The following is a 24,357-nucleotide window of genomic DNA, read 5'->3' as shown; positions in this document are numbered from 1 at the left end:
GGGCAGCCTCAGACACCCGGTCAGGGATACTGAATTGCGCTCTGCAGGGCGCCGCCCCGGACGGGGCCCCGCCCCTCACCTTGCCTTCGCCGCGCTCCGGCCGCGAAGGTGCGTGCGGCGCTCGGTGATTGGCGGCTGCCCGGCGGGGCCAGGCTGCCATTGGCTGCCTGGGCCTCTTTGTTCCCGGTCCCCGCCTCAGGCCGTCTGTAGCGGACTGGGCGGCGGAAGTTTGACGGCGCCGGGCGAGTGGCTGCGGCAGCGGCGGCGGAGACCCAGCAGTTCTCTCCTAGTACCTGCAGCGGTGCCGGAGGCCAGGCGAGCCTGGGTGTTAGATCCCGGACAGCAGGAGAAACCCCTCTGACACACAGATATGGACTTGGAGGCCAAAGTAAAGAAGGTAGGGCGGTGCGGGCAGCGGGGCAGCGGCCGCTTCACCTGCGCGGGGCGCCGCCCTCTGGCTGCCATTGGCGGGTGGGGCGCACAGGCCACCGGGCCCGAGCCAGCTCTGGGTCTCCGGAACCCGGAGCCCAGGTACCCGACCCTCTCGGTAGAGGGGATCCCCGGCGGCCTCGCAAACTCCTGAAACCTGGGAGCGACGGAGAGTCGTGCGCGCGCGCGCGCGCGAGGGTGGCACGGGACATTTCTCCCCGTCTAACCACGTCCAACGGTTGGAAGTGTTAGAAACTTTCCTTAAGATGTTTCAGCTGCGCCTGTGCCTCCCTAAAAGAAAAGGATGAGGTTAGGGCGCGTTAAGGCGAGGCTGTGACACTACTTCTTCCTGCCTCAGGAAGTTCAACTTTATTAAGCCTCTGTGGTTTGGGGTCACTGATGTGACTTTGACAGCTCAGACCTCCTCCCCGCCCAGCTCGGCTGTCCGAGGCTCTCTAGAGTGAGCGTTGATTGAATGCGCTTCCTTCGCACCCGCGGCTGGTGATAACGTGAAAGGTGATGATGTTTTTTATTTTTTTTTTGGTCATTCATTACTTGACTTCCAAAGCACTGCCTCCCTCTTCCAAAGAAAATGTTCTCCCTGTTTGGCAGCCATCCCCAAAGGACGATTGTCACCAGTGGTTTAGCTCCAGGAGACGTTTCCTGCCTGGCTGCCCTCCGGGCGTCAGTACCCACGGCCCTACCTGAGCCGCTCCCTGATTTGGGGAGCCTTACGTTTCTTGGCAGAAAGGGGTGGGGGACCACACTGTGTCTGAAAAGGAATGCTGATGTCACATTCCAGTGTAACGTTCGGTGTGAAAGGTCTCATTCCAGGGAATTGCTCATATTTACTTTGCGGTAAATTTAAGCTAGCTGCTTCTTATCAAATAAGGAAGGAAGTTTTGCAGAGAGAAAAAGGGGAAAAAATAGAACCTAATTTTCTTCTCTTGCCCACTGTGGGTTGCCAACATTGCCATTATTTCATCTTCTAAAGACAAAGTTCCTGACCTGAGCATTAATTCTGTTTCATGCCCAGAACTGGATTTTTGAAAATGTATGCAAGTGCAAAATAGTAGGTCAGGAGGCTGTTGAAAAATGAAAACCTGCGGTGGGAAAAAAAGTTTGCCCCTTATGGCTAGAACCGGCACTCAAAACGGAATCCAAGGACGGGAAAACATAGTGTAAATTCTGACAGTCCTGATTGCATTCTGTTATCTTCCAGTTTGGTTTCTTATTTTCTTTGCTTTTAGATGACACTAAAATTTTTTGTTAATTTTGCTTGCTACTAGGAAAGCATTTTGTTTGCCGCTAATTAGTCTTCTGTTGATGAACACTTCTTATTTTGTTTTTCAAGTGGGAAAGAATGGGTAATTTAGTACTTGTCAAAAATTTGGGAGGTCTTGTCTATGCTTAAACATATATTGCTTCAAAAATTACTTTTTAAATGTTAACATCCTTTGGGAGGGGAGGAATGAATGCGTGAAGCACAGAGGATTTTTTTGGGGAAGTGAAACTACTCTGTATGCTACTATAATGGTGGTTACATGTCATTATATATTTTTCAAAACCCACAGAATGAACAACACCAAGAGTGGACCCTAAAATAAACTATGGACGTTGGGGGATGATGATGTGCCAGTGTAGGTTCATCATTTGTAACAAATGTACCACTCGGATGTGGGATATTGACACTGGAGGAAGCTTCGAAAGGGAGTAGGGAGATATATGGGAATGCTGTCCCTTCTGCTAAATTTTGCTGAGAACCTAAAACTGCTCTGAAAAATAACATCTACTTATAAGAAAAAAAAAAATCAACATCCAAAAGTGATTTTGAAATTATTTGAGACAAAGAACAAGTAATTCTGAGGGAGAAAGTACAGAGTTAAGAATTACATGTGCTAGGAAGGGAAAAATCCAGACATTATTTATAAACAATTTACTTAGTTTTAGAATGTGGATTATAATAAGTAATGCTCTTGATATATGGTGTAATTTTTCTCCTCCATCTCCCCTTTACTTTAAAAGGTTATCTTTTCAACCAAGAATCTTATCCTTCTCTCTAATCCTCCTTCTCCCCTTCCCCCACCCTCAAGAAAAAGGATTCCATAAGTTTAAAGCTTTTACAGACAATACCATGACTGTAACAAATCCTTGTTTCACTACTTTGTCATCACTGGTGATTCTCAGGACAGAGTCCTTAACTAGTAAATTGCAAAGTACTAAAAGATCCCAAAGGTGTCCAATTTGACTGCCAACCATACCCTCTGTGTCTGTGCAGGACCCTTGACAGACTTAATGTTCTGTGAATTCAACAAAATGTTTCCCAGCACAAAGAATTTAGAGTTCCCAGGAACACATTTCATAATCTCAAAAAGAAACTTCCATTCCCTTTAGAAATTGCTTTCTAAGACACCAGAAGAAGGAAACATTACAAGATCATCTCTGATCTATGATCAGAGCCTTCTTACCCTATTTTGGTACCTAGATAGTTTTCAGGTCTCCTTTCTTTTTGACTTGGGTATACAAGAAAACTAATAGTTTGAATGTACCTTTTAAAAGGCGTGGTTGGAAGTTGGAACAAAGACACAACCATTTAAGTAAAACAATTTGACTTCTGGTTTAAGATACATGGCATTTTTTCCTTCTAAAACCCTTGTACTGTTGTTTTCATAAGAAATTTTCTCCAGGCAGATGATAAATGTTACTTTCCTTTCCCATTAACATTTTGTGTAAAAAGAATTAAAAAGGGTTGTCTTTATTTCACAACCACCTAGGTGGATGATACTATTATAAGATTCTTTGTTTATAAAATGAGAACTTGGGTGTCCATATCATTGGCATAAATTTGGATTCATTACCAGTTAAAACACACAGTCACAAAGGCAAGGAATTTTTATAATTAGATTTTACTATATTTTGTTTTGTTTGAGGTAAGTGAGCTGTTGCTAGGATGTGAGAGCTAGTTTGGTTATACAGAGTTTTTGTTTCAATAATATTTTAGAGTAGAATTTGACTTTTACGTATTGGCCCTGTCGTCTGAGTTATTTGTCTAGATCTCTTCATTATAATTGACTTCGTGTAAGTAGACCCTATGTTTGCTTGGAAAAAGCAATGGACTTTGAGAAGCAGAAAGAGAGTCTCATTTTGGTGGTGACTGGTAGATCATGGCCCACAGCCAGATGTTTTCTTCTTTCCTTTCTGTGTTACTCTTCCATGAGAATCACTTTTTTTTCCCTTTAAAAACATACCAGAGAGAAAGAGAACTCTAGTAATTTCCCTTATGCTGCCTGGAATTGCTGCAGAGCTTTAAATTTTACACCTTATTCATTGTTTGTCTCCATTCTAACCTCCATCTTTTGATCCTTCCTGATGTCTTGCATTTTTTTTCTTAGGACTCTTTTGTTTCTTTAATTTAATTTTAAAAAGATGAGATGTACTTTAAAGATTACAAGTCACTAAAAACCCCCTTTCTCAGCATCCAAACATGTTTTGAAAGCTTCTGTCATTTGCCAAAAAAACAAAATGAAACCAAGTGATTGCGCTTGGAAAGAGTACTGAACCACAAAGATTGTTTCCATTAGAAATTAGAATGAGCCTTTTCTCTAAGGTGGCCCCTGATTGAATGGAAAAGGCAAGTAAATGGTGACCTGGAGGCAGAAATCTACAGTTGAATTCTCTGCTTGAAGCCATTCTTTCTGCGAGAATCATTGGCAAGGCTTGGGGTAATGGGAGGGCAGCGTGCTTCCAGGGCTTTACCTTAGAGGCAGTTACTCTCTCAGAACAAGTATAGAATAAAGTGGTCCTCAGCGGGGCTTTTATCTCTTCCAACCCATAGTATCAGTCATTACATTAATTGGATATGAAAAGTCACTTTCTCTAACTTGGTCTGAATATTGGTTTGAATAGAACTGTAGTAGGTTATCTATTGATTTTGTTCCTTAACTTTATCCTATGAAGTAGAATTAGTGATTTATGTCTCTGCTGGCTGTTAGCTGTGTACCATCATCTCTCTCCTTGACTTTGCTTGCTCACCTTCAATACTAAATACTACTCATCTTTAAAGACACACTCCTTACCCTACCCACACCACACATCACCCTCCAGGTGATCTTTCTTCTTGTTCCTATCTGGATGGAAAATCTTTCTTCTGTATTCCCAAAGTATGTCATCATAACTCTTAGGACATTCATCACTTTCTCCCTCTAGATTATAGTCTTCTTCTTACCTAGATTGCAAGCTTCTTGAGAGTGAAATTCATATCCTATTTATACTTGTATAGTTATTTTGTTTGCTGTTCAAAGCAATTTATGAAGTAGATCTTAGCCTCACTTTAAGGATAAAGAAACTAAGGCTTAGATACATTAATCTGAAACTGGCAGAACCTAACTGTGATCTTGAACCATAGTTTTCAGAATCCATGCAACTCCCATCATGCCACCTAGCCTGAGTCCTCTGATATCCTTTGCCTTGATCACTACATGTATGTTTGAATGAAGTACCCTAATATAAAAAGAGAAATAACCTGAGGTCTGTTTCAACATTTTTTATTGGTTTGTTTAAAGGAATTATATTGGAAGAAATGGTTTCTATTCCAATAAAATTACCACCCTACTGGTTTTCTACATTTTATTTATACTTTATCCATGGTTATATGTATGCCCTTTAGTGTAAGTTGCCTTTGACCTTCTTTGCACGGAAACAAGTCTAAATAAGTAAAAATATCATGAAAAGGAACTTCTGCGAGACTTTTACAGTCAAAGAAATTCCATAAGCTCCAATAATATTCTGGAACGTATCTTCTGGATTCTTCCAACTTCCCAGCTTTTGTTGGGAGCAATGATAATGCTGCCTCCTAGCTACTTAATATGGTTCTGAACAATAGCGACCCTGCTTTTGGCTCTCTGCTTTGGGATTTCAACCAGTGACATCTGGAATTGTATAGAGGCACTCATGGTTGGCCTGTTCAAGAATCTGTTCTACCTGCTGAAGCCCAGACTTGATAGAAAGCCTTACACATAGCATGGTAGGCTAAACCTCTCTTTCTCCTAGCAGCAAAGTGCTCAAAGTGCCACTGGAATGGCAGACCAGGCAGCTTAGAATAGAGCAGTTAAAAACAAAAAAAGTTCAATGCTAGGAAGAGAACTGTTCATTAAAGAGCTACCGAGAAGCAGTAGGAAACACCAAAATGTTGAACTGTTTTGTGAGGCTCTCACTGAGCTCTAGGATGATACCAGCATTGTGAGCACGAAATTAACATCATGGACCATCAGGGTTACTCTGAGGGGCCTATTTAGTAGAAAGAGAATGATAAATTGGTAAAAGAGTACTACTTCCTATGTTCTTTTTCTGAGAACCAGAAGTAGTTTGCCCCATGCTAATCTGAATATGTTTTTTACAAACCAGATCACTACAATGTGTTCAGAAATTAGAAAAGGTCAGTAAGTGCCAGTATAGGTAAAGAGCTGTAGTAGTATACAGAAAGATCTTCTGTACTATATCAGCTTTCTCACTCCTGTTTATCAGTATGATATCATTAAATTCACTCTGGGCTGAGAGTTAGTAGATCTGGGTCCACTCTAGTTTTTGTGATCTTGGCTACTTTGGATTTCAGTTTTCATATCTATAAAAATCAATAGGGGGGCTTCCCTGGTGGAGCAGTGGTTGAGAGTCCGCCTGCCGATGCAGGGAGCACGGGTTCATGCCCCGGTCCGGGCAGATCCCACATGCCGCGAAGCGGCTGGGCCCGTGAGCCATGGCCACTGAGCCTGCGCGTCTGGAGCCTGTGCTCTGCAACGGGAGAGGCCACAACAGTGAGAGGCCCGCGTACCGCAAAAAAAAAAAAAAAAAAAAATCAATAGGGGAACCAAGTGATTTCTAAGATTTCTTAAAACGCTGTTACTCTTTTTGACTATGGAAAACATTATAGTTTACCAAGTATAATAGTGTTCCACGGTGCTTAAAAATCATACAAGCCAAGAATATATAAATATATGTGATTTTAATGAAATGGCATGTATATACTCCTGTGAAGTCCATGAGAAAAATGAAATAATTTTTTTTCATAGATCTTAGCTGTTTTTCAACTTGTTTTTACTTAATTAGTTTGCCTTTTAAATATTTGTGGGGATTTGAAGACATTAAGTTTAATTAATTTAAATCTGTAGTATAAAGCTTCAAAGGCATATAAACTGCTCTGTTAGCATGAGTCAAATAAGCCTAGGCATGATGTATCACTTTCCTTGGTACTTAATTACAGGAAAGTGAAAAATAATGGAGCTTTTATTGTCTTTAAAAGTTATCTCTCCCCAAATAAGATGAGTCATTTAAAAACTATGTGAGTAGTTTATGTGCAAAGCACTGTTCTAAACTCTGGGGGTATAGTGTGAACAAAAAGGCAAGGTACCTTGTATTATAGAACTTACACTGTTGAGAGGAATGATAGAGCAAAAAAAAGTAAATGAAAGTAAATGACAAAATAAATGATAGAAAGTAAGCGCAAATGGGATTATACCCCTTAGTGAACTCTTTACAGGTCAGGAGTACATTAGATTTCCAACACAGAATGTCCTTTTTTTTTTTTTTTTAATAAATTTACTTTTTTATTTTTGGCTGTGTTGGGTCTTCATTGCTGCATGCGGGCTTTCTCTAGCTGCAGCGAGCAGGGGCTACTCTTCGTTGTGGTGTGTGGGCTTCTCATTGTGGTGCCTTCTCTTGTTGCTGAGCACGGGCTCTAGGTGTGCTGGCTTCAGTAGTTGTGGTGTGTGGGCTCTAGAGCACAGGCTCAGTAGTTGTGGTGCACAGGCTGTGGCATGTGGGATCTTCCTGGACCAAGGCTTGAACCCATGTCCCCTGCATTGGCAGGCAGATTCTTAACCACTGCGCCATGAGGGAAGTCCCAGAATATCCTAATTTAGTGGTGATTCTTGGTATTGGTTCCCGGTTTTGCAAACTTTGTAATTAGGGGTTATTATTTATCTTAAGTAATGGCAAATGAAAAAGAGATGAGAAGGTAGCTTTTATGTATTAGAATATAAAAAAGCTCATAATTAGATAAAGCTAAAATATTTACAATCTTACACCTATAAAATACACAAACTGTCTTTTGCCTGATTACAAATGCTCTGCAAGAGTCATTCCTGTATTGCGTTTACTGTTTACAGTCATTATTAATTTTTGTTTGGTAACTACTGTCATGGTACCTGAAAGAATGACTTTTAAAAATCTGTTTATTAGATCATTAATATATAGTACATTTAGGAAATTATTTTGCTTTTTACAAAGTGGTGATGTTCAGGGAGCATTATATAAATTATGAATTATGAAATCAACTTTTTCAAGGAGAGGAAAATAGAGAAAAGACTAACCAAAATCAAAATGGGTTTTAAAACCTCATAAATTTTCAAGATCTTAAGGAAAAATAGTTTGATAATTGATAAATTCACCCCTAGTCTTTGAGTAAAATCCATATATTAAAACTTGCCTTAAGCACTGTTATTAGAGGATTAAATTTAGAGGTTATGCTTTTCAGCTGTCTAGCTCCAATCTTTGATTTTCCTATAAAAGAGCTCAAGTCATATTTGGTTTCACTTATTTTTCTAAGTACCTGATCTACCTAACTCCCTACTTGAATAATAGGAAATTAGATAATAATATGCCTGACTGTAATTTTCTAATGAAAGTTCATGCTGTGACCCTAAAATGACTTTTTAATTACTTTTCTTTCTTTCTTCTCAACCACTTTAATCACTGTTCATTGCCAGTGACAAGAACATTAAGAAAGAACAGAAGGTGATAGAGGAAAGAACGAAAAGAAACTTACTTGGTATAATTTGGGAACAGTGCTATGAAAGTGTTTCATGTTTCTATCACAATGAGTATTTAGCTATAAAAACTGGTTGATTCTAGGTATCGTTACTTTTATTTCGGTCATATTCAACAAAGGAGAAGAGCATAGCTCAGGATTGCCAATTTCTCTTACCCTTGGCTAGTCTGCCAAGAAAGCAGGACTGCTTGGGTTTGAGCACGGCTTGAGGCGGGGAACTGTAGGAGAAGCCAGGCATTGAGCATTGCTGAGAGCTTATCTGCCAAATGACAGCCAGGCTCCCAGTATATAAATATAATTAATCTCTGAATGAGGCTGGATCATCCTCAAATCACAAGTGATTCAGCCTGTGTTTATTACGGTGACATTCTGACCACCATACAGATTTTAAAAAGGGGTTTCAGGTTGTCTGTTGGTTATAAAGGTTCTTATCTGAACAGTGAGCCTAGCAAAAAGGAGGCTGAAAGCCTAGCACCAATGCCTTGGTGCTGAGTCCATTAATAAGTCTGCTGCCACCATGAACTTGCCTGTGCTTTGTTTGAAGATGAAATGATATCATGTTTCATTGCAAAATGATTATGCAAATGTTAGGTGGATTTTTATTTCTGTAAGTGTAACATCATAGAAGTCTTGATAGAATGAGTCACAAAGTAAAGGTAAAGAATGTATTTCCTTCATGGGGTACTGGCCTACAATAAAAATAATCGGGGGTTAAACAAAACAAAGTCACCCTCTGTTTTTCATAGAGAATATTAAAAGTTTAGTTTAAATGTAAGACTACAGAATCTCAACTCCTTTTCTATCAATATTACGTGTGGAGCTTGTATCCCCCAAAATACTGTGATGTCAGCTTTGGTGGATAAAAGAAGGAAGGTAGGCAAGCTAGCTAGTGGGCAAGACATGTACGTTAACTACAGTGCTAGATAGAATGAAATAAGTGCTGTATGCTGTAATACAGTGTTGCTCAAAATATCTATGTTGAAGAACCATTTTTTCAAAACTCTGAATCTGTCATGGGCCGATACTTTTAAAACAAAAAAAAATGAATTACTAAAAGGAAAAAAAGACAAATACGAGGCCAATTTTTAAAAAAATAAGTATATCAGACATAAAACTACTGTCAAATTGCTTAACAATTCCTAATTGCTTTCTCTCAGTTTCTTTCTATGTCTGATCACAGACTGGTAACCAACAGTTTGCAGACTGCCACACTTTGTAGCAGTGCAATAATAGGAATAGACAACTACAGTATCCCCCCCCCTTATCTGCGGGGAATATGTTCCAAGACCTGCAGTGGATTCCTGGAACCCCAGATAGTACCAAACCCTATATATACTGCTTTTTCCTATACATACATACCTTTGATAAAGTTTAATTTATAAATTAGGCAACATTAAGAGATGAACAACAATAATAATAAAATAGAAAAATTATAGCAATATGCTGTAGTAATAAAAGTTTTGTGGATGTGGCCTCTCTCCTTAATTAACTTCTTCAACTCTGCCACAGATTCAGCAGTGGCTTCTTTATTGGCAGACGCGGCCTCTCCAGTAATTTTTATATTTTTCTTTCCAAACCTATTCCTGAATCTTTATAACCATCCCTTACTTGCAGTAAATGCTGTTAACACATTTTAGGGGATCCCTTGCTGAAGTCTTCATGTGGGCTCTATTGCTTTCTGGTGCCACATGTTACTACCAACTGGAACATGTTTTCTGTTTGTGTGTCCCACCCACAAATTTAATGTCTTTTCCATCTTAAATAAGCAATTAGCATGCACTGTGTGGCCATAACTTCTGCAGTTTGAGGTGCGACAGCAACACTAACATGAATTTCTTTTTCCTTCTTCACAATTTCTTGGATAGAAGATTCCTTCTTACCATAGATCTTAGCAGCATCAGCATACAATTTTTGTTTGTTTGTTTGTTAAGTGGAGAACTTTCACCTTTTCACCTAAAGGAAGCACTTTAAGGCTCCTGTTTGGCAGATCCGAATTGCTAGCATCGCTGCTTCTGCACTTGGCCAGCGATTTTTATTTTGGCTGGCCAAAAATTAATTCTGTTATTTCACTAACACTTTGCAGGTTATTACAGTCTATAGTTACACGTGACACAGCTGTAAATTCTTCCAGTTTTCATGAAGTGCTGTCTTCAATCCACTCTTCTGTAGAAGCAAAGGAGCATTCTCTAGCACTGTGAGTTTCATTTTCACTTTCCATATCAGAATAGATCACTAAGGTTTTTTTGTCTTTTTGTTGGTCTAATATTCACATCATCTGAATCAGAACTATATTCTGAAGAACTATCATTTTCTGAGACACTAGTATATATGTCGCTCAGACAGTCAGAGAAAGTATCTGCATAAAATTCACCGAAAAATTCTTCTTCACTCAACATTTCGCAATGCATCATTTTTGAAAGTTTTACGTTTATAATATATACAAGATTGGAACAAAAACCTAACGGAGCAAAATGTGAATGATAATGACAATCATAAGTTGTATAATGAACCCTTGATCAATTTTAAGCTCTAACAACTTCTCATGTTATGTTAATTGTACCACTGTCTAAAAACGTATTGATACGTCTTCGGTCAATAACGTTCTGGTAACAAAAGACGAATTAATACGTCTCCAGTCAATAATGTGTTTAAGTAAAAATAAGGGTTACTTGAACACAAGCACTGCAATGTACTGCAACAGTCAGTCTGATAACCAAGTTGGCTACTAAGTGACTACCTAGCTGGATAAACTGGACAAAGGGATGATTCGTATCCAAGGCAGGACTGAGCAAAGGCTGGAGATTTCATCACGCTACTCAGAATGCAATTTAAAACTTAGGAATTGTTTATTTCTGAAATTTTCCATTTTATATACATATACATATATATATATATATATATATTTTTTTTTTTTTTTTTGTGGTACGCGGGCCTCTCACCGCCGGTGTCTCCCCCCCCCGCCCGTGGAGCACAGGCTCTGGACACGCAGGCCCAGCGGCCACGGCCCACGGGCCCAGCCGCTCCACGGCACGCGGGATCCTCCTGGACCGGGGCACGAACCCGCGCCCCCCACACCGGCAGGCGGACCCCCCAACCACTGTGCCACCAGGGAAGCCCTCCATTTAATATTTTTGTATCATGGTTGACCGTGTATAACTGAAACCATAGAAAGCAAAAATGTGGATATGGGGTGGCTACTGTATTATGAAGTTTCAGAAGCAGAAGTAATTTAATTGGGTAGATTGGGAACAACATTATGGAGGAAACAACATTCAAACTAACTTCTGTAGGATAAATAAGGTTTCAGTAGGCAAAGAAGGAATTCCAGGAAGAATAAATAAATGAACCAAAGAAACAAGGCTGCAAAAAGTCGGTAAACCCTTGGTATTCACACCATAACATTTTCAGTGTTGACGCTTCTAAAACAAAGCCAAGGTACATGATCTGTAGTGATTTGTGACTTTCCTAGATTTCAGGTTTGAATTTAGGAAGTGTGCCACTGAGCTTGTACAGGAACCTAACCTACTGCTGAGGATCTATATCTTTATCCTAATCTTGATTTTTATTTAATACACTTTGTCATCTCTTGAGGTAGAGGAGGAAGTTTCACTGGCGTCTAGCTGATATAGTCTGGGCTTGGTTCCAAGCTGTGGGTTGGGACTACGTTGGCTCCCCGTATCTTTCATCTTCCTTAGATCATTGGATATCTTAAGCAAAAGTTTGGAGCAATAGCGGGCATGTCCAACTGCAGGAGCACATTTTAAGCCTCTGCTTGTGTCACAGCAGTCACATGTCCAAGTTCAAACTCAAGGGGAGGAAAAGTCCAGTTTAATGACTATGAGGCAAGGGTGTGGATGTTTAATAACTACTTGGGAATGAAGAATTGGGATCATTACTTCAGCCTATCACATATTCTACAGTGGGATTTTTTTTTTTAAATTTGGGGGTATAAGTATACTTTTCTGAAGTTCTCTCATGTATCAGGAGTCCATTCTGAGAAGATATTCTGCACAGTTTCATAGACAGCTGGTATTTCAAAGCAGGGTAGTTTTTGACCCTTCTGAAAAATTATAAAGGAAAATTGACCTTGGGGTATCCTTTACTTGATTTTTAGAGGGTTCTTTTTTTCATTTAGTCACTCTTCTGTTAGTTTTGAGACTAACAGACTTCTCCAAATTCATCCCAGCTAGGTCATATGATCTCCATGTGAAGAAATGTAGAACTCATTTCTTTGGAAAATGTCAAGTTGCCAAAGGTTTTTAAGAGGAGTTAAAAAATCTGACCTTTGAAATACTACAACAAATTGGAAATAGATTCTACAGATATTCAAATGATGCCATGTGTTAGACTCTGCCAGTGGTAGCAGAATAGAAAATTATCCCAAGAGAAATAGGCAGAAATTAATGGTAGAGGGAGGCAAGACAGATTTGAGTGGCTTAATATCCATATTTCTTTTAAGATGTCACAGGTAAAAACAATTGAGATGTTATTTGTTGGCACTTTTCTCATGGACCAGATGAAATCAAGCCGGAGGATGGAATCATCCAGTGGACCACTGTTGCCCACCCCTCTGGAACACAGGGAGTTTAGAGGGAGAAGAACAGAACTTTCATAGGTTTGAATCCCAGTTTGACACTCCTCTAGAAATTTGGACAAGTTTCTTAGCCTCCTTGGCTTTAGGGGACTTATCGGTAAAACATAGATAATACCTCCTTATTGGGTTATTGTGAGATTAAATAAAGTAATGCTTGTAAACACTTAGAACAGTGCCTGACATATAGACAGTACTTGATCAGTGTTATTATTAATGTTCTCTGATCGGTTTTGTTTAGTTATCTAGACCTTAGTATCAATAAGTAAATGTTGGGAGAACCAGAATTGCAGGAAGGTTATCAGCTTTAGAATTCTGGGTTCAGTCTTAGCCTTGGCACTTACTGGCTATGTGAATTTGGCAAAATTATTTAACCCTGTAATCCTTAGGATCTTTATCTGAAAATGTATTGCAGCCATCTATCTCACGGGGGTATAAGAATAATTGACACGAACATTTTAAAGCACAAAGTATGGTGCCTGCACATACAATAAATAGATGTATCATAATCATTATCAAGAAATCCAATTTAGAGGGAAGAAAATCCTGCATAGATCTTCAAACCATTTAACAAGCACCTGAATCTATCATCAAGAATTTTATGATAACACGCTTTCAGAAAATTATTGATACTTGATGCTTTGTTGGACACAAAGAAATATTTAAAATTCAATAACTGGAATTTATTAAATTACTAGATTTCATTTTTTCCTTTTTATAATTTGCAAATTATTTTGATTTTAATTTTTTATGATAAAAATTTATAAGTTTCTAGTACTTGTTTGAGTACATGCCATGTGCTAGTCATTATGGGAAAGATTTCAAAGCTATATTAATTAGGTTCCCTAGCAGGGGCACTTGATTTAACATTACCAGGTACTTTGGTCCAGTATAGGAAATAGGTATGTTTTCCTGAATAGAATCTTCCTCAGAGTTTTTGGGGTAAATTGCAAAAATGGCTACAATTCTTTGCAGCACCTCCCATTAAGAAATGGAGTCTATTTTCCTACCCTTTGAATCTGGGCTGCTGGTAGACAGTGGTAGAACTGATGTTGTGTGTGCTGCAGGCTTGGCCCTCACGAGGGCTTGTTTGCTTCTAACTACTTTATTGGAACCCTGCTACTATCATGTGAACTAGCCTAGTCCAGCCCACTGGAGGATGAAAGATGACATAGAAAAGATGAAACATCTCAGCTGAGGTTCCCCTATATTAGCTGTCCCTAGCTCACCTGAAAGGTGACTACGGATGTAGTGAGCCCAGCTCAGACCAGAAGAACTATCCAGCTGAACCCAGTCCAAGGTGTTAAACTGCAGAAGCATGAGCAGAATATCATGACCGGAAACTACAGAATAAATGATTGTTATTTTAAGCCACGATGTTTAAGGGTGGTTTGTTAGGCAACAGATCGTAACTTATACCCCCTCTATTGCTAGGATGTAAGTCTTCTCAGCCTCCCACAGTGAAAGCTATGGAAAAGGTCTTAGAGAAGGCTTTTCTCATTCAGAATTACCCTCATAGCCCTCTGTACATAAGAAAGAGTAAAGAATCAGGACACTGTAGGTTCCCTGACATCATTGGGCACTTGAGAATGGGCCCCCTTTCTAACCTAGTCAAATCTAATTTTGATTTTGAAAGTTGTCTATTTCCCCTGAACCCTAGACAAATCTAAGATGATGTCTGTGTACCTTTTGTAGTGACAAAGTCCTTGGGCTATAGTTTAAATATAGAACAAAAAGCATGTGAATCTAAACCATTTCTCTAATAGATCAAAAATCAGAAGATGGATCAAAAATTAGTTAAGGCACTTATGTTTACACAACACATCATATAAACATAATTCATTTTTTCCAGAGTAAGGGATGGTGTGAAAAGGCTGAACAATAAGTAAATAAGCATAAGGCATCTGGCAGTAGGGTTTCTGTATCTCTCCCTTCCTTTCCCAGTTTCCAAGACCCCTATCTGTGCTATAAGACTTTGTTTTTGCTCTAAATACACCTGAATGCCAATCCTGGGCAAAAGTGGAAAATGAGAAGATTGTCTTTTTGTGCCTTTTACCCCCAATTTTCTGTGAAAGCCTTCTCTCCGTTGGGCTTTTCTCTCCAGGTCCTTTGGATGCTCATGATTCCCTGGGCATCCTTCTCTAACAGCTCTCTCAGCCAGTGCCACAAGCCTTTCCCTTCATTCTGGCTCTGAAAACATGCCTGTACTGTCCTCTTTTCCTACGTGTGCTCTGATTAGATAGGCAATTAGTGGCAATAATCACTTAATTGTATAGTTATCCTCACCCCACTCCTATAACAGGTTACTCCTAAAGAAATAATACTGTAGCCCTTAGGCCTGGTAAACAATGATGGTAATATTCAAGTTTTGGGATATGCAGTCTTATTAAAGGCTTCTCAATACACAGCACTATCTGTGGAATCCACTCTTTAGAGCCAGCTGTGGAGGTAGTGACAAGACCAAATTAGAACTGTTTGTCATGATCTAAATTCTTTTAAGAGACTCCTACAGATGGCTTTTGGAATCAAGTTTTTAAAATCCCTTTTATAGCTAATAATTGGGAGTCTCTGAGACCTGTGTATAAAAGCAAACGCATTACGGAGTCTTTCCACTGAGCCAGAGCTCAGCCTATCCTAATTAAGAAGCCATTTCATCAGCAATTGTAGCCTGTGACATTTTTATAGCCCGCATTGTCTTTCTCAAAGTAACAGAGTTAGGAGGAGGCCCTTTTTGAGTAGAATTCGCGGAAGAGGTATTCTATTGGTGAACATCTCAAGTGACTGCCTTTAGGTAAGAGTTTAAAAATAATTTGATAGTAGTCAGTTTGAAAAACGTTTATAAGGAGCCAGCATAAACTGAACAGACACAATACATTTCTTTTTATAATTTGCTACCTAAAATAAGTGCAGTCTCTTAAAAAAAAATCTAAATTATTTTGTCCCTAATAATACGGTGAGGATACATTAGGTTTCGAAAAAGTGTACAGTACTGAGAAGTTGGTTATGAACTGGTGACTATAAATACTACCTAATTTGAATCAAGTAATTTACATTCTGATATCACAAAGAAGTGCTATATATTTTTTCCTTTACTTTCCATCACCAGAAGAGTTATGTAATAGAATAAGGTTTATATCAATCTTTTTCCAGTTTTATTCTCTATTCATTAAGGAGGACTATGACATATAAAAATTGTGAAATTTTTCTCTTAAATATATTTCTAGAAATTTCTTGCTAGTCAAACCTGATATTTTGTATTCTGGTTTGTGGCTGTGTTCTAAAACACAAGTATGTGTGCACACAAGTGTGTATGTATATACATTGAGATGGTTAGAGAATAAGACTTAGAGACTAAAAATCATATTCTACCCTGTCTTCTGGAAGACTGTTCCCTGATCTTGACTGAGTGAACAGTTAAATTGAGGTGAATAAGAGCATTTATAAAGGAATGAGCAAAGTTTTGTTTTACTATGCCCGTTGGGGTGAAGACACATTTAAATATTTGAAATGGAAAAAAATAAAGTCAGGGGTTGTAGATAAGCACACCCTATATCCTCTCCCTTTGTAAAGTCTGTCATCACAAATCGCTTAGTATTTAAAATCAAAACAGAATAGAGGCCGTGGCAGACAGTCTCTAAGGTGGCCCCCATTGATCCCCACCTCCTAGAATTCATACTCCTGTATATTCCCCTTCCCTTGAGTGTGGGCTGGACCTGGTCAGTTGCTGCCAAGGAATATAACATGGCAGATGTGATGGTATATCCCTTTCAAGATTAAAGACTGCAGCTTCTGTCTTGGGTACTCTCACTCTCTGTGCGATCACTTGCCCCTGGGAAAACCAGCTGCCATGTCACAGGTGCCAATGTGAGAGAGCTTAAAAGTGGATCTCCTTCCAGTCGAGCCTTGAGATGACTGCAGCCCTAGCTGACCCCTGATTGCAACCTTGCAAGAGGCTCTGAGCCTGCCCACCTAGGTAAGGCACTCCCACCTGCCTGACCCACAGAAAGCTATGAGATGACAAATATTTGTTATTTTCAGCCCCTAAGTTTTAGGGTAATTTGCAATTAATACAGAGGTTTTCCATTATAAATCTAGGAATTTAATGATTTGAAAAAAAATGAAAAGAATTATTGCAGTTTTTGCCTCATTATGTAACCCCTGGACACTGCATAAATGTACGGATTCGTTTCTATAATGTAGTAAGTAATTTTGAGTACTAGTGATGTCTCCATGTTTTGAATAAAGATCTTTCAACTCTGAGATTCAATTTGTTCGTTTGTATTTCGTTGTTTCTTTTAAAACATTTTTTCTCTTGCTATAACATTGGAAGAGACCTATTTTGCATCGGGACCCTGGATATTTTCCTTGACTCCTGACCCATTCTTTTGAGGGCCCTCTTGTGTGCGTGATTAATCACCTCAGGGCATTCAGTGTTAGTGCAGCTGACACAGGTTTCTTATAATCAGTCTCAGGTTTGTCTAGGAAGGAGAGCTCCTGGCTGGTGACGAATAAGCAGTCTTTCAGATCAAAATCTATTGTTCTACAGAAGTTACAGATGAGGCATATTACTCATTTAAATTATTACTTATCTTCAGAGTCTCATTTTGGAGAAAAAAAGTGGTGACTTTATAGTCAAGAGCTCAGGATTTAGAGTTAGAAATGCCAAGATTCAAATCTCAGCTCTGCACTTGGCATATTGCCAACAAGATAGCGGGGCAATCTTAGACAAATTTCTTAATCTCTCCAAGTCTCAGTGTCTTTATTTGTGAAATAGGAGTGATAACACTTTCCCACAGGTCGTCTTGAGAGTTTCATAAGGTGATGTATGTATTGTGCCTGGTAGGTATTAACATCTTAACAAATGGTGGTTGAGGTATTTTTACTACCACTTCCACCTTCACAACTACCAGTGCTCATTAAGAAAAAGAATAATTAGAATCGCTTCAAGGTATCCTACCAAAACTAAAATTCATTATTGTTTCCTAGAAAAAAGCAGCGGGATCTACCTCTGATCTTCATCAAAAACGTTACCATATTTATTGAAGTTGTATGGATGTCTTAGGTAATCTGCTGCAATTTGATTACATCCCAGATCGAAGTAGACAGGTTGCCTTGGTTACAGTCCTTGTATCACTTACCTAATACTGGTACTGACCTAAGAAATGTAGGGGAAGACTGGGTGGGAGTTATCTATTTAATTTGTTAAAGTTCCAGGAAGATTGACCCAGTACCTCCAGAATAGAATTTATTATAAACTACTTAGACTGAAAGATCACTTGTTTCCTTTTCTTTCCTACCACAATGATTTGTTAGTGATGATTTACTACTATGTGTGAACAAAAAGGTGTCAGTCCATTTGTCTCACAGCGGATTTTATGATACAAATTCATCATGTAGGGCTCTGGCTTTGTACTTCATGTGCTGAAAAGCTGAAGGGATATGGAAATGAATCCTAGAATCTGCTATGAAGAGTTTTATTCCCACTTACTTCTGAATAAGTGGTCTTGAAAACTAAAGACCCTTCATTGATTATTTTATTCTTGGCTATAATATTTTGATCTCAAGTTAAAATTATATTTCTTTCTATTTAAAAAATTTAGTTACTAAATATTTATCTAACCCAGGGTCTTTCCATGTTCATGACCTATGTTTAGGCACTGGAGGTTAAGAACAGGCATTCGGCAATGCAACTGACATTGGGTCCGTTAACAATTTTCTGCTTTAGTTTCTTCATCTGGATGAAAATGCAGATAATGAATAGTTTTCATAGAATTGTTATGAGTATAAAATGAGATGATCCATGTAAAAATCTCATAACCATGCCTGATAATATAATTGCTCAATAAATATTTGCCATTGCTTTTTTTATCACCATCACCCCTGCCAGAGCCATTTTATTTTATTTTATTTTATTTATTTATTTTGTGATACGTGGGTCTCTCACTGTTGTGGCCTCTCCCGTTGCAGAGCACAGGCTCCGGACGCGCAGGCTCAGCTGCCATGGCTCACGGGCCCAGCCGCTCTACGGCATGTGGGATCTTCCTGGACCAGGGCACGAACCCCTGTCCCCTGCATCGGCAGGCGGACTTTCAACCACTGCGCCACCAGGGAAGCCCTAGAGCCGTTTTTTAAAAAAATTTTTTATTTTTTATTTTTCTTGTGAAAAGCAATGGGAATTCCTTGGGGTAAAGGTGCTATGTCATAAATCATTTGATAATTAAAACAAGTATTAAATAAATAGATAACACTTTTTGGCATTTCTACAAATCTCAGGCTGTGTAGCAGGCGTCAGGAATTCAAATATGAACAAGAAACTCACAGTCTAGTGGGGTAAATGGATGTCATAGTATAGAAAAAAGGGACTAAATAATAGAATTTGAACCAAGACCAATAGGAATTCAGAAGAACTTTGCTGAGGATAGTTCAAGGAAGGTATCACCAAGTAACTGCTGTTTGAACTGGGTGTGTAGAGAGTAGCATTTTACCAGATGGAGAAGAGGAATGAGATCCAGGCAAGGAGAAAGCTCGTCTAGAAGCAGAGCATGGCTGGAGGGGAGGGGTGTGAGGAAGGGAGCTGTAGGAGCAAGGGTGGTGCCAGGTTGAAAAGGCTTTTTTCTCTCTGCCAGGCTAAGACATGTGAAATTCACTGCACTCATTAAAAACATCTAACAAGGGGAATGTTATGATCATCTTTGGGTTTTATTAAAATAACTTTGGGAGCAGCACTATGACATTATATGAAAGGAGTGATTAGTTTGGAGAGTATGTTCCCGGGTTGATGTGATAGAAGTTTGAACACGAACTGTGGAGTGGAGATGAAGGAGGAAACTGTAGGTTTTAGAGAAGAGACCAGAAAAGACAGGGACCTAAAAAGCATGGCTTAGACGAGGATAAAGAAGGCCTCGTGACTAAGTGACTGACTAAGTAATGACTTTTTCTTCATTCTTGTTCTCATGTATTTCAGACTTGAGTGAGAGATGGGAAGTTTTCGTTCTTATGATTAAAGGAAAAGATAACAGCAATTTTAGTAGGAATGATTAATCGTGGCTCTTAATCACAATAAATTATTCTCACCTATAAAGTGTTCTCACCTAAAACACTTGGCAAACTATAGAAGTTAAAGGATGCCTCTCTTTTTACTTTTAAGTCTGGTTTTCTATGCAACCTAACCTTTTTTTTTTTTTTTCTATGGGGGTGGTTACTGAAAATCTTAGTAGATAATGTGAAACAGGCATTGAGCTAAAAATCTAAAACTGTTTAAATCTGTCAGAGAGATTAATGAAAACATATCGATTTGGGTTTGGGTGGGGGGAACTTCACAGATTATACCAGGTTTCTAAAAGAGCCACGTGCTGAGAGGAATTATTTACATAGAAATGCAGTTCCTTTGTCCAGAATATTCATTCGTGTGAACAAGATCTAAAATGCCTAAGAGTGTAATATGAATGCATGTATGTATACATATATATGTATAGGTAGATGAATACAGATACACATATACAGAGACAGAGAATATATGTGTATTTCATATAATCTACCTTGGTCAGCTTCATTCCAAGATGATTAAAGAAGTCTTAGTAACACTTGCTTGTTTAGTAACCACATATGATTTTTTGCTCCAGAGGGAAATTTGGTTATGAAAACAGCATGAATCAGATGATCTCACCATGAATACTGAATAATATCTTCCAGACCCAAATTGTATCCAAATCAACTCAGACTGTGTTTGAAATACCAGATGTTCTCTACTCTTCTTTCCTCTTTCTTTAAAGTATCTGACATGCAGTACCCTTTCCTGGGTCATAAGGGTCACTTGAAATGTTGCCAACCTATCTGGTTGCCTGAAATTATGAATATGGAGAAATTGAACCCATTCCCATTTCTTACTCTAAAATAAGCAGGAGATGATGGATGTTTGGAGGCACAGATCATAGTGCTATAAGCTCAGTATCTGGATCCTATAATTAAGGATATTTTAAAAGTCTTATTTGTCTATGACTAGTGTTTCAGAATAAATATTATACGTCATTTTTATTTTTTCAAAGGACCTTGATAGGTATTCCTAAAGCATGACTGTAGTTTTTCCAAATATAGTCAATCCAAAGAACCTGTTTTCTTGGACACCGAAGAAGAAAAATTAATCTGTCATAACCTTGTATTGATGCTGACCAGAATGCGTTACTAAAATTATATGAAGAAGACAGCTTTGGGACTTGTGTGCTTATGAAAAAGCATGTGTTTTCAGGCACCAAGCATTGACTCTGCAGGGAATACTGTATCACATTTGCTGTTGAAATAATTATGTGCAACAGAACTGTGTCTTATCCCTCAGAACGTAAATTTTTTGTTTCCTATGTGTACTTTATAAACTACTATTCCAAGCTGAATTCCAAATGATTCTGACCTGTAAGAGCCAATAATATATTAGCTTTCTCAAATAATTATTTTCTATTTAGTGTTTAAATGTTGAGCAGATGACCATGCTGAATAACAACTAAGATGAAGTTAATCTGAAACATGATTTTCAGTCATAATTTTAGAATTAAAAGGTGTCTTGGAATTGATCTAGTTCAATTCCTTCATTACCTAGATGAAGCCTAAAGAAGAAAAATGACTTCTAAAATCACTGGACTTGGCAGTGATATAATACCTTGGGGCCAGATCACAGTTTTCCTGACTCTCTTCCAGTGCTCTTTCTGCATTTTCACTGTTTAGCCATGTAATTCTTGATCATTTCCTTAATACCTGGTGTAGCTAATTCTCGTGACATACGACATATGAGCACACATATATTGGTGTTTATATTACTCCAAGGATCTGAACTTCACGTTCTAAGCAGCTAGGCTATCTTAGCTGAGGCTAATACTTTCTGGACTTCCCTTCCTCTCTACCACCCCCTCCCACACACCATGGGTATCATTAAATAACACCTTCCCTGTTCTCATCCCTCACCAAGAATTCTCCAGCCCAGAAACCTGGGCAGAAACTAACCGGTAAGATCCGGATGTCTAAGAGTAACAGCCATGGCTCTTGAGGAAAGGAGAAGGACCCTGACAAAGGATGCAGTCTGTGCTGCGGGTAGGGGGAGGGACAAGGTATAGTGAGAAGAATTCTGGATCCTGGACTTAAGGGAATCCTGAACACAGAGTAAGGAGGAAGAGAAATTGGCTGAGCCCTTAGGACAGATGGGGTTCCAGACCCTCAAACTGAGACTAAGAAGAGTTGGGGAATCCCAGCTCCTGTGACCTCTGCCCAAAAGGTCTCGGAATAGGTCTTGAGAAACTGTGCCTAGGGCAGCTCTGGCTCTGAAACTCATTTTACTACAGAGTAAAATCCGTACATTTTACTTCATTTGATATATGTTTGACTTGTTAAAGGGAGGGTAGCAGATTCCTGGATGGCTAAATTGGCGTGGGAACAAAAGCAGAAGAAAGTTGCCTCACACCAGTAGGGATGTGTCTGCTGGGGTGCAATTTTATCATCTAAATTGGATTGAACAGGATTAGAGAACACACTGCACTCTGGATTATAATTTAGCCTGGAACTAGGCACATCGACGAAACAGGGAAAATGCTGGAGTGTGACCCACAGATCTTTGTTGTCTGAGTGGCTTTGTGCTTTTGTATCCTAACTGAGGTTGATAAAAAGGGTAAGATTATGGAAGACGTATCCACCTAGTAAGTGGCATAAATTAGAGATCTTCAATGCTGGGTGTCAAGGAGGTTGACTTTTTATAGCTTCATTTACAGGGAAATTTAATGAAATTCCCTTAAAGAGAGTAAATTCATTGCCAGTCTGAAACTCTCTAATCACTTTAGCTGCTAACAGTGGTTTTGAAAACTAGGTGCTTTTTTGGTTTGAGTGTTGTTTTTAAATTAGAACTGCTTCCTTTGGGTTATAGCAGGAGAGAGTGTATCATATTGCCATGACCTCATTCCACTCTCTTTCATTTACTTGTTGTCTCTTTGTGATTTTTGAGAGTCCCCTCACTCCTTATGTCTGGGCCCTGGGGGAAGAGGAAAGTGTGTGTGTTTGGGAAGGTGGGAAGGGACATGTTCTTAAGGTGGTCACAAACCCAAATTGCAGGAAACAGCCTGTATGGAGATTAAGGTGACCTTCCAGGCAGGCCGGCCGGCAGGGGTGGAAGAACATTGGAGCAGTGCTGTCTGAGCTTTCCAGGGCAGACTGCAGAGCCCTTTTCTCAAATTACTGCTTTTCTCAGAGTCGGGTCTCCTGAAAACTAAAATAGCTAGATTCTTTTGTCTTTTGCATAATGCACTTTATTTCCGTGGGTCTCCCTAACCCTGAGGTTTGGCCAGCAGAACTTAAGAGGGGCTCTTGCCCCCTTTCCCCCATTCTCCACTCCACCCCCATTGCCTGCATGGCTTTTCTCTAAAGCTTCCTCCTTAGAGTATCATCCTTTCTCTGGGAATGTCTTCTCTGTTAAATCTGGTGGCCTAAGACACCGTACCAAATTGTTCAGGATATATATTTCTTCCTCAGGAAAAGGAAAAAAAGGGAGAGAACCCCACCTGGCCTGCTGCAAGGCTGGCTGTATCACCTCTCAAGTACTCTAAGATGTCCTCAGCTCTAACCATCCCTCTTCTGTCACAGGCTTCAAATATGGTGTCCCCTCTGCCTTGAATGTACTTCCTCCTCCTCTTTACTGAGTTAGATGTTGCTCATCCTTTCCAGCTCAGTTCAGCTATCACTTGTTCAAAAGAGCTTTCCCAACCTCCCTGCCTGATTCAAGGCTTCTCTTTATAGAGGCCTCAAACTCATCTCCACTGAGACATGTTGCAGGAGGCTTGGGGCCTGTAGTTCTTTTCCTTGAAGCAGAAATGAGGCAGGGAATCTTTTTAGAAAACGGAAGGGGTCCCACTGGACACCCTATAGAGTCTGCCCCAGCAGCACTAGCACAGTGCAGCACAAGTCAGACTGGGTTTTAGGTTAGCTTGCTGTCGACTAGCTGTATGACCAGGAGCAAATCAACTCTCCTCTGAATTTTAGTTTCCTGATCTCTTACACCAGGGGGACGCCTAGGCCTGTCCCGCACTAAGAATATGTGGGGCACTTTAAAAGAGTAGATGTTCATGAGACACCACCAGTTCTAATAATTCTGATAAATAAACTGATAACCATTTTAAGAAGATTGAAAAGCAGGTAGGAAAGAAACAACTTGCCCCTTTCCAAGGCTGACTTTGTAAATCAGCAGTGAGCTACACTGAGGCCTTAGTGTAAAATCTCTGGTGACTAATTGAGGTTCTAGTTACATTAGCTGAGCTTCCAAGTTTCATTCAGAAATACAGAATGAGATGGTATTGGTCCAGTATGTTTCTGGTATTTTATTAAGGCCAGTGTTGCTCAGACCAGATGATTTAGATTGGAAGGCAGGCAAGAATTTGTTTAGGTGGCCATTTAACTTAGAGGCAGAAGCATACTTAGTTCTCCATTATTATATAAGCCAGTAAATCTTTGTTTCAGGATTTTATACACACTTACATATAAGTTTGTG

General features: G+C 39.4%; 1 protein-coding gene across 1 annotated transcript in view; it reads left to right on the top strand.

Moving 5' to 3' along the window:
• Nucleotides 1-246: 246 nt before the first annotated feature.
• Nucleotides 247-24,357, top strand: part of TES (testin LIM domain protein) — a 47,599-nt gene continuing 23,488 nt past the window's right edge. Inside the window, exon 1 of the mRNA XM_030857608.3 lies at nt 247-397. Within this exon, the coding sequence (XP_030713468.1) occupies nt 371-397 (27 nt within the window). The 5' untranslated portion in view covers nt 247-370. The remainder of the gene's footprint in view (nt 398-24,357) is intronic.

Source organism: Globicephala melas, chromosome 9 (genome assembly GCF_963455315.2).
Source record: "Globicephala melas chromosome 9, mGloMel1.2, whole genome shotgun sequence".
NCBI lineage: Eukaryota > Metazoa > Chordata > Mammalia > Artiodactyla > Delphinidae > Globicephala > Globicephala melas.
Note: the sequence above shows the minus strand (reverse complement) of the source record. Positions and strands in the feature narration are given on the sequence as shown.